The following is an 11,396-nucleotide window of genomic DNA, read 5'->3' as shown; positions in this document are numbered from 1 at the left end:
CTATCATTTGTTTATCAACAGGACAATGACCGAAAACACACCTCCAGGCTGTGTAAGGGCTATTTGACCAAGGAGAGTGATGGATTGCTGCATCAGATGACCTGGCCTCGAAAATCACCTGACCTCAACCCAATTCAGATGGTTAGGGATGAGTTGGACCGCAGAGTGAATAAAAAGCAGCCAAGTGCTCAGCATATGTGGGAATTGAAAATCTAATCCATGAGGTCAAAAGAACTGTCCGTAGAGCTCCGAGACAGGATTGTGGCGAGGCACAGATCGGGGGAAGGGTACCAACAAATTTCTGCAGAATTGAAGGTCCAAGAACACATTGGCCTCCATCATTCTTAAATGGAGGAAGTTTGGAACCACCAAGTGTCACGACAGCCCACTTGGAGTTTGCCAAAAGACACCTAAAGGACTCTGACAATGAGAAACAAGATTCTCTGGTCTGATGAAATCAAGATTGAACTCTCTCGCCTAAACGCCAAGCGTCACGTCTGGAGGAAACCTGGCACCATCCCTATGGTGAAGCATGGTGGCAGCATTATGCTGTGGGGATGTTTTTCAGCGGCAGGGACTGCGAGACTAGTCAGGATCGAGGGAAAGATGAACGGAGCAAAGTACAGAGAGATCCCTGATGAAAACCTGCTACAGAGTGCTCAGGATCTCCAGACTGGGGCGAATGTTCATTTTCCAACAGAACAACGACCTTAGGCACACAGCCAAGACAACGCAAGCGTGGCCTCGGGGCAAGTCTCTGAATGTCCTTGAGTAGCCCAGCCAGAGCCCGGACTTGATCCCGATCGAACATCTCTGGAGAGACTTGAAAATAGCTGTGCAGCAACATTCCCAATCCAACCTGACAGAGCTTGAGAGGATCTGCAAGAAGACTCAAGGCTGTAATCGCTGCCAAAGGTGTTTCAACAAAGTACTGAGTAAAGGGTCTGAATATTTAACTGAAATGTGATTTCAGGTTTTTTCTTTTTTTGCAAACATTTCTAAAAACCAGATTTTGCTTTGTCATTATGGGGTATTGTGTGTGGATTTTAGAATAAGGCTAACGTAACAAAATGTGGAAAAAGTCAAGGGGTCTGAATAATTTGCGAGTGCACCGTTATAACTGTTACATTGTTGCAGCTGCTTCCTGATATGACTGGGTGTCGAGTTAAGTAATCATATCACCTTTCCATGAGTTAATATTTATTAACAACAATTTTCCTTTCACATACAAAGTGTACATTTTAATCAATAAACTCCTCCCCACCAACAAAAAAAATGAACAATGTATGTATCATCAATGTAGGCCTATAATTGAAGCCCTTTCAAATTGCCGCTAAACATAAAATCAGCAGATGCAGGGGGGAAAAAAAGCAAAAGTTCACAATAGCACAAGCAATGACAAAATGTCTGTTTATATATATAACACACAAACTAAAGGAAAAGTAAATCATTTAATACCAGTGGAGAACTAGAATACATGTTGCTATTCTCTCTGGGAAACGTACTTGTCCACCACAGAATACTAGTCCAGAGGGCGATGAGTTGGATGAATAAAGCAGACTAAAAGGACTGCAATCTAACTACCTCAACGTTCAGACTCATTTATAAACATCCAGGCTGGCAGAAGACAAATCAGATAACGAGGTATTCCTTTAAAAAGCATATTTGAATTGACATGTCGATGTAGGTAGTGTCCCAACCAGGAGAAGAACAGCCGCTCAGTAGCTCGACATTCAAGTGCGTGCAACGTATGACGCCGCAGATGGAAATGTGGCGTACACAGCCGACATGGTTCCTCATTCTGCTTGGCATGGAATCCCACCTGTTCTACATAGTATCTTTCTACCTGAACGTTCTGTCCTCCCGGATAAGCAGCTGGTTAGTGGTACATGTTCCTCGCCGAGCCCCGTGAAGTCGAGAACGAGAGCAGCTGCATTACAGAAGGAGCGCTGAAGCGTCTAAACAGTCACATCTTCACAATTCGAAAACGTCTCTCTTGGTTTAAGGGCCAGAGCACTGGATTGGTGACCCAAAAAATATTGAGAGACGTTTTCGAGCCGATGGCCCACCTTTTGAGGCGAGGCGCGTTCGTTTTAGCGTGCACCGGGAGGGTGGAGTTTGCCCATTTTAGACCATCCAAGGGCAACCGGGCAAGCTAAAATGAACGCATCCCATCATGTCCCCTTATGTATTTGTCAGGTGGATTGACAGTAGTTAAGAGTGCATGGTAATCATCGGCGATCTACAGTACAGTGCAATAGGCCCCTTGGAGATCTCCACAGGTACAAAAGTCCTATTGAAAGGCAATACATAAACATAAAAATAGCACTGTAAAAAAAAAAAAAAAAAAGGGTTAAGGGACTAGACTGAGAACCATGTTTTTAGTGAGTGGAAACACACGTGGCCAATTCCACATCTTCCTCTCTTCGAGGTTATTAATTTCTACTCCGGTGGGTTTCCAGGAAATAACTCCCTCGCTACTAAAGTCTCCGTACGTCTCCTTGAACACTCAAGCGTATGCTTTCCTCTGCATGTAAGTCACTTAAGTTTAAGTAAACTATTGAGGAACCTGTAACACACCACAAAGAGACAAATGTTTTTTTCACTCGGGAGTTAAACTACAGTATAGGTGGAAGCATAAACCGCTCTTTACTCTGTAAGCTACAGGGACCACCTGCTCAAAGGCCCCTTTTCCCTAATCCCCCCCCCCGTCCCGTCAGCTAGGCCTATACCAAAGTGCAATGTCAGCATATACGGCCAAGTCGCAAATCACTCCCTATACTCTATACACTGCACTACCTTCGACTAGACAAAAATAACGTGTTACATTGAGAAGAGAGCGCAATTTGAGATGCAGCAGTATCTAAATACACCCCCCGACTGTCTGTGAGAGACAGGCACAGACGCCCATTCGGCTGCTGACAGTCAGGTCACATGGTCTGAAAGGCTAATGGGAGTTGATGGCACCTGACCAGCTCCTACTTCATGGAGCCGCATGGGGATCAGTCACTGCCACTCCACTCTGGACACCAATGACAAGAAGGAAACCGTCCACCATAAACACACACGGCTTTACAGGGCTGCAGACGACTACTTTGGCTCTTACAGTTTTGGATTCTGTTTCATTCCGGCAGAGCTCTGGGCCTCTAGTGGCAGCACAGTGAATCTGTACAAGCCGCTTTGTTTCTGATCACTATCTAAAAACAGGGATGCCTCTAGCCTTATCTAGTCCAGGTGGTTGAAGTGTAAAATCGTCAAGTACCGGTAGGTTTGTAAAAGTAACAGACAGTTATCCTTAGGCCCAGATGACTGAAGCGCTCTACACAGCTCCGTGGTTGCTTGGCTCGCCGGGCTGTCTCAGGAGCTGCGTCCCGTGATGTCGTCGTTGTCCTCAGAGGCTGCGGCCCATGATTATGATGTTTTTGGGGAAGCCCTCCATCTTGGCAACCTCGAAGCAGCCCAGCTTACTGTAGAAGTCTATCATCCTCTTGTCCGCCTGACGCACCTCACAGAATGCACCGATGGAACCTGGGGGGGGGGGGGGGGGGGGGGGGGTAAACAACAGATTAACATAAGTAAGTAACAGTTACGGTAACACTACTTCAAACCTGCTGACATGCTTTATGTCATTTGTTATAAGCATGTGTGAGCCTTAATGTACTATTATAAGGCTAATAATGACAACCATCCTTATGCGTTAGAATTGGGATGCGGACAACTGAAGTTTCTGATATAGATTCATAGATGGTTGCGAGGGACCATTCATAGACTAGCAAATGTGCTTTATTGAGACAGGTTCTGTAGACACCACCTACCATTGGCCTTGAGGCAGGAAAGCAGGCATCCCATCATGCTCTTGGCCACGCTGGGATCGATGACCTTGGCATGGATGTCCATCTTAATGAGGGAAGGGAAGTTGGAGAGGAACGACTCTGGGAGGCCCTCCTCCTCCTCATGGAAACTCAACATCATCTTCTACAGGAAGGAAAGAGAAATTGTTTGACATTTTAGTCATTGAGCAGACGCTCTCGTCCAGGGCAACGTACAATAATACCCTTTCCAGGGGAACAATGCCCAGCTGAACCGTACTGCGCTGGCTTGGTTATTTTCCTTTCACAGGCCAGTGTAGTGCAGCTCTGATTGGCTCAGTTCAATAGTGTGAAAGGGATATTTGTGCATTTGACCAAAGTAGGCAACAGATATCGCGCTCATTGCAGCTTATAAAAAAGAAAAAAAGAATAAGTGTCAGTGTGTTAGAGTAAAAAAAAGTGAAAGAAACAGAGTGAACCCAGTCTCCTACCTCAGCATCAGAGAGGTCCTTCTGGCAGTCAGGCTTGTTGTATTTCTCCTGCATGGAGGGGATCCAGCTCATCTTACACTTCTTGACGAAGGGCTTGACGTCCACGGTGCCCAGAGCGTAACCACAGATCCCCTCCTCGTCCTCCAGGACAAACCCATAGTCTGGACTCAGGTTCAGGAACCCTCCTACTAACCTGGAAAAACAGAGAAACATACTGTTAGTTAGGTAAACGACATTGAAAAGAAACTCCAGCCCACCAATCATTTTGCTGCACAGATTTAATGTTTTTTTTTTTTTTTTACCATCGTTTCAATCTCAATAGAACCTGTCTCCACTTCCATTTTTTTCCCTTCAAAATAATGTTGGGCGACAACTAAAATGTACAAAAAAAAAGACCTTACCTGTCTCCTATGAGGTCTGGATCCTCTCCACCGAAGGGCAGTTCCTCCACTCCTTCAGAGTACATCTCTCTGCAGATCTTATACACTGCATGCTAGAACACACACACAGACACACACACACACAGATGAGCCTAGAAGCAGTATTTAAAAACGAGGATAGCTCAGATGGGAATACCAACAGCGTGCCGTTACACCCAGTATGTTCAGCTAATCACTGAGTGAATACAGGAATCAGTGATCCAGAGGGGAAATTACACTCACCCATACCCACAGACACACCCACTGATGTAGAAGGAAAATGCTGTAAAATGTAAAACTAAAAAAAAAACTCTCCTCACCTCATCTTTAGGATAGCAGGGCCTGATGGAATAGATTTTGGATGTTGGCAGTGCGGGGGGAGGCTGGAAGAAAAGATCGTTTGCCCCGTCAATCGGCAAAAATCTCTGTCGGGGATCAAAAGAAACCGTTTCAGTCAAACTGACACCAGGCACTGGGTCTCTGCATTCACCGTTTCAGACACCTTTGCTACTGCTGGGACACTGTGGCACCAACAACAGCTGCATGTCAAAGGCAGGCTAAAACCAGCCAATGGTCCAAGACTTACTGCTGGGCTTCTGTGGTACTTTTGGCTCAACAGTGAACAGCAGCAGCAAATCATCACATCTGTTCTTATGAGAGCATAGCGTATACAGCATGTTTTCTTTTTAAAGTCAGGAATATGAGTTATAGGTGTATATTGGAAGAGCAAAGGCTTGGTCTCAGAAAAGGTGCTGCTGGCTAAAGGAGATGTTGCTGATCCATTCCCCGTGGCTGGTCTAAGGCATCGCTTCGAGCTGCCGCGCTGCGCAGGGCCGGGCCCGTGGCCCTCCTGTAGAGAGAAGTCATGATGCTGGCGCTGACAATGAGACAAAACTCCAGGAGCAAAACACTATTCTAACATACAATGCCTCGCGAAGGTCTACACACCCCTTGCACAATGTTCACATTTTGCCGCCTTAAAATGTCATTTAAAAAGAAAAACATATTCAATTCGATTGAAAAGAGGGAGTACGTTGTGTACATCAGTAGGAAAACAAAGTGAAAGAAAAATGATAAAACATTTTCCAAATGAATAAAATAAAACGTAGATGTCTTGTTTGCGTATGTTTTCACCCCCCAGTACTTGGTGGAAGCACCTTAGGAAACCATTTTGAATAAGACTCTACCAGCTTTGGACAAGTCCATTGGTTCTGTCAAAATTGCTCCAGGTAAGACAACTTGGTTGGGGATCATGGATGGACAGCCATATTCAAACCTCGTCTCTGATATCAAGCAGATTTCAGTCAGGACTGAGACTGGATCATTCAGGAACACTCAACAACTATTGGAAAGTAATTCTGGTGTGTATTTGGCATTAAAATGTGTGCATTTTCCCACTGAAAAATCCAGGGTTAGGTGTTCAGAAGACTGAGGCGGGGTTTCCTCTAACGTTTTAACTGAGCCATTCTCCTTTTAGATTGTGACAAACTCCCCAGTCCCTGACGGTGACAAACACCATAACATGATGCCACCACCACAATACTTAGGAAACACAGACGATAAACAGCATTGCATTCACACCACATTACAGGCATGTATGACAAAGTGAAAAGGAGGAATCCTGTGTTAATTAATACTGCAAGACAACACAGCAAACACAATAACTTCTGATCCTAAATTTAAAGAGAAACAGGTTTGGGTCAAATGCAATACAACACAGAGTGAAACCCTATATTTGGTGGCAGCATTAAGTTATGGGTATGCTCGTCATCGTCAGGGACTGGGGGAGTTTGTCAGGATCCCAAAAAATGTGAAACGGACCAAAGCCCAGGTAAAAAGTTGGAGGAACACCCAACTCAGTCTTCTGAAAACCTAGCCCTGCGATAGATCTTCTTCAATGACACAACAGAATGGATTTCCAAGAAGTGTTGAGTGTTCCTGAGTGGTCCAGTCTCAGTCATGACTTGCATTTGCTTGAAAATCATAGACAAGGTTTGAATATTGCCGTCCATTTTCTATAATTTTTCTTTCACTTTAAAAATGTGTAGTAGATTGCGTAGATTGGAGAATAATTTTTTAAATCTAATTTCATCCCCTTTTCGATTGAATTTTAAGGCAGCAAAATGTGAAAACTGTGCAAGGGGTGTAGATTTTCATCAGTGACAGTATATTAAACATTAGATACAGCTAAAGACCAAGTCTGGAACCAACAGGACCCTTCTAGTTAACCAAACAGCTACCTAGACTTTCTGCATTGACCTTTCTTGCACAAACTTTGACTCATCACATATCCTGCTGCTATCATTTACTATCTGTCACTTTATTCACAGCTATATGTACACACAGTGCATTCATAAAGTTAACGTTTCCCACATTTTTACATTAAAACCTTATTCTAAAATGGATAACATTCCCCCCCCTCATCAATCTACACACAATACCCCATAATGACAAAGGAAAAACAGGTTTTAGAATTTTTTGCACATTTCCAAAAATACAAAAACTGAAATATCACATTTACATAAGTATTCAGACCCTTTACTCAGTACTTTGTTGAAGCACCCTCGGCAGCGATTACAGCCTTGAGCCTTCATGGGTATGACACTACAAGATTGGGACACCGGTATTTGAGAGGTTTCTCCCATTCTTCTCTGCAGATCCTCTCAAGCTCTGTCAGGTTGGATGGGGAGCGATGCTGCACAGCTATTTTCAGGTCTCTCCAGAAACGTTCGATCGGGTTCAAGTCTGGGCAAATCAAGGACATTCAGAGAGTTGTCCCGAAGCCAGTCCTGCGTTCTTTTGGCTGTGTGCTTAGGGACGTTGTACGGTTGGAAGGTGAACCTTCGCCCCAGTCCGAGGTCCAGAGCCCCTCGAGCAGGTTTTAAATCAAGGATCTCCGTACTTTGCGCCGTTCATCTTTGCCTCAATCCTTACTAGTCTCCCAGTTACCGCTGCTGAAAAACATCTCCACAGCATAATGCTGCCACCACAGTGCTTCACCGTAGGGATGGTGCCAGGTTTCCTCCAGACGTGACGCTTGGTATTTAGGCCAAAGAGTTCAATCTCGGTTTCATCAGACCAGAGAATCTTGTTTCTCATGGTCTGAGAGTCCTTTAGGTGTCTTTTGGCAAACTCCAAGCGGGCTGGCATGTGTCTTTTACTGAGGAGTGGCTTCCATCTGGCCACTCTACCATAAAGGCCTTAATGGTGAAGTGCTGCAGAGATGGTTGTCCTTCTGGAATGTTCTTCCATCTCCACAGAGAAACTCTGGAGCTCTGTCAGAGTGACCATCAGATTGTTCAGTTTGGCCGGGCAGCCAGCTCTAGGAAGAGTCTTAGTGGTTCCAAACGTCTTCCATTTAAGAATGATGGAGGCCACTGTGTTCTTCAATGTTTTGGTACCCTGCCCCAGATTTGTGCCTCGACACAATCCTGTCTCGGAGCTCTACGGACAATTCCTTCAAACTCATGGATTGGTTTTTGCAATGACGTGCACTGTCAACTGTGAGACCGTATATAGACAGGTGTGTGCCTTTCCAAATCATGTCTAATCAATTGAATTTACTACAGGTGGACTTCAAGGATGATCAATGGAAATAGGATGCACCAGAGCTCAACTGAGTCTCATAAAGGGTCTGAATACTTATGTGAATAAGTTCTGTTTTTTATTTTGAATACCTTTGCAAACATTTCTGGGAAAAAAACTGTTTTTGCTTTGTTATTATGGGGTATTGTGTGTAGATTGAGGAAAACAATTATAGAAAACATTTTAGAATAAGGCTGTAACATAACAAAATGTGGGAAAGGGGACCCATCTGAATACTTTCCGAATGCACTGTATCTACCTACATTACCTTAGACCCCTGCACATTGATCAATACTGGTACCCAGTTATCGTTAGTAATTTTTTTAAATCTAGTATTAATAGTATTGTTACACGTTTTACTTTTCTTTCTCTCTGCATGGTTGGTATGGGCCCTTAAGTAAGCATTTCACTGTTAGTAACTGCTGTTTATGTAACAAATAACATTTGATTAGATTTTTATTTGAAGACCAACCACAGAGTCTTTTAAAGATCAACTACTACAAATAAAAATAAAAAATCCAACATGGGATATCTGATCTTAGTCTAGGAGTATCGTGTTTGCTCATGGAGTTTTTCTAGGCGGGCGGTGTCACTTGCGTTCTCGTTGGTGCTGCGATGCATACCCTTGCGTGTGCGAAAGGGTAGAATTTTGCGAAGCTTTTCCTGCAAATAAATGAGATGCCATGGAAATCTAACCCTAGCAATGCCACGCAGAGAATAGGCAGAATATGCGTGCCCCGTGGAAAAGCAGCATCTCCTTTGGGCAGTCGGCTGAGAGAAATTCAAATTTTAGAAAAACACTGCCTTGGAGGGACTCCTTCAGCTTTTTATGGTGTCAGTTCGCCCTTTTCCTTTTCAGACTGATCAGACCATACCAGATGCTGGTTGGACCAATGCCTTCAGAAACTTACAGGCACACTGTCCAAGACATGGACATTTTATTTAAAAAATTCTCATGATTCAGAGGTATAACCCTTCCTAGTCATGATCAGCCCACCTTAGACAGACCAAACCCTTTCACATCTGCTGTTGCGCAACAAACCACTTTCTCTTCAACACAAAACCCGTAATTCATTTTCTTTACTAGCATTACAAACAGTTTTATAATCTGTGAAGTCAGTGCGTAAGCATATACCTGGAACTCTCCTGCTAGACCGCCCCTAAAGGCCCAAGGCTCTTGGTCTCCACTAAGGAACTGTGCAGTGGCCTGACTACGGCACCCTGTTAGGAGCACACAGTGGCGGAGGGACACAGCATTACCATGGGGACCAGAGATAAAACGGGACTAACTGACAGGTCGGGGGGGGGGGGGGGGGGGACGACGACGACTTTGGAAAATAATGATAACCTATCACTCCAAAGAAAAATGCTTTTAAAATTATATTTAAAAAAAATTATATTCGTATGAAAATGGTTTGGTTGGACGTTGGGCTCGAGCAACTAAAGCTTACTTTGGTGTTTCTCAACCGGGAGGAATTATTGAGGTTATAAAGCCTGAATCAATTCGACAGTTGGATTCCGGTTCACTTGCAGTGAGAACTTCCAAGTCATTCACGCTCTAACTAGCCTAATCTGACCTTGGATCAGTGTCTAGGGGGAACTCGTCCTACCGTGTAAGCTTCAGCTGCCGTTGCCCCCCAGCACCTCATCTGAAGTCACATTCTCATCTAACCTGCCTCATCACATGACCAGGGAGCAGGACTCAAAACAGGAAGAGAGGACAACTGGGAGAGGACAGCTCTGTGCAAAGACACAAAACTAAAAAGGGGTGCAAAGTTCAGTGCACCTCAAGTGCCTACACCTACTTGTGTTGGCACGCCGCTCCCTTCTTACGAGAGCAACCTTGAACCTACTATTGTCAGTCACACCTTTCAAAACATATGAATGATTGCCATTTGCCATCATTGGTTGCTGTGCCTGTAAAGCACTTTGTGACAAAAAAAAGGTGCTATAGAGTAAGATCAGATTGATAGACGATCCCAAACCTGGTGATGAGGTCTCCTGTCATGTGACGAGACAGACACAGCGCGAGAAGAGGACAGAAGAGTCAACGCTCCTGCTATAAAAATCCAGTAGCAACCTCACCCTGACACCTAGAACACTTCCTCTGGTGAGGCTGGCCCCACTCAGCATACAGATGCATCCACAGGGAGGAATTCACAGCTCGCTTTCAGGTGCTTGGGAGTAAAGCACCACCACATGCCATTTGTTGATATCAAATAATTATTGGAGACACATATCTATGTCAATAAAACAACAGTTATTTCACAGTTGTTTGTCTCAGTGTTTCACATTGCAATGCAAGTTGCTCATCGCTTTTGTGAACAAACGACTAGTCACTTTCAAAGCAGCATTTGGAAAATACGGTGTGTACTATAGTTAGTACACACCAGACTGCGAGGGACAGTAGAGAAACTAACATTCTGAAAGCCAGATGTGAACTCCAGTGTGTAGGTGCATCCAGTGCTGGTTTAAGCCTCTTCCATGAAAAGGCCTACTTGTAAAAACAAACATGTTAGAGAGAAATGAACAGCGCCAGAGAAAAGAAGATCTAAAACATTAACGTTTATCTCTCGCTCCTCAAGTTCGCTGCGCAAAATGTGACTGTCATTCCATCACCCATATCAAAACATCCGGATCTGATATGAAAATCAAAAACAATTAAAAACAATAACCAAATCAGAAAAGGTGGCCTGCGCAGACATTGGCCAGTGGTGATCCACTAGCAGTAGAAACTGGTACTGAGGATTTGTCCATCTGCACACGGTGAAGGGAGAGAACAGTAGAAGATAGTCGTTAGTAAATGTGTCTCAGTCACAACACCAGGGGGGGAGGAGGTAAGACTGACTGCCGGCTGCACAGCTACAGACCAATAAGAGGACGGATACTTAGAACATAAGCTCTTTGATCGGGCCTCGAGCGCGGTTTAGTTATAAAAGAGAAGCGTGACAAGTCGTCTACATACCGATTGGTTCACCGGATGTGGGAAAGCCTTTAGATTGCTTTATGTTCTGGTCTAGCTAGCCCACAGCTGGTCACGCTTTAGAAAGACCTACAAAATGGTTCTCTAGCGTCTAAATTGTTCCACTGGT

The 11,396-nt window shown here is 44.3% G+C and overlaps 1 protein-coding gene across 3 annotated transcripts in view; it reads right to left on the bottom strand.

Annotated features, from left to right (window-relative positions):
• Nucleotides 1–1,181: 1,181 nt before the first annotated feature.
• Nucleotides 1,182–11,396, bottom strand: part of LOC110526041 (protein O-GlcNAcase) — a 34,739-nt gene continuing 24,524 nt past the window's right edge. For all 3 annotated transcript variants that reach the window (XM_036981447.1, XM_021606634.2, XM_036981456.1), the window contains 6 exons: nt 9,440–9,525; nt 5,040–5,144; nt 4,702–4,793; nt 4,301–4,493; nt 3,816–3,975; nt 1,182–3,528 (listed from right to left, as the gene is read on the bottom strand). In XM_036981447.1, coding sequence (XP_036837342.1) covers nt 3,392–3,528; nt 3,816–3,975; nt 4,301–4,493; nt 4,702–4,793; nt 5,040–5,144; nt 9,440–9,525 — 773 coding nt within the window. In that variant the 3' untranslated portion in view covers nt 1,182–3,391. The remainder of the gene's footprint in view (nt 3,529–3,815; nt 3,976–4,300; nt 4,494–4,701; nt 4,794–5,039; nt 5,145–9,439; nt 9,526–11,396) is intronic.

The sequence above is a fragment of the Oncorhynchus mykiss genome, chromosome 1 (genome assembly GCF_013265735.2).
Source record: "Oncorhynchus mykiss isolate Arlee chromosome 1, USDA_OmykA_1.1, whole genome shotgun sequence".
Classification (NCBI taxonomy): Eukaryota; Metazoa; Chordata; class Actinopteri; order Salmoniformes; family Salmonidae; genus Oncorhynchus; species Oncorhynchus mykiss.
This window is presented reverse-complemented; position numbering and strand designations above follow the sequence as displayed.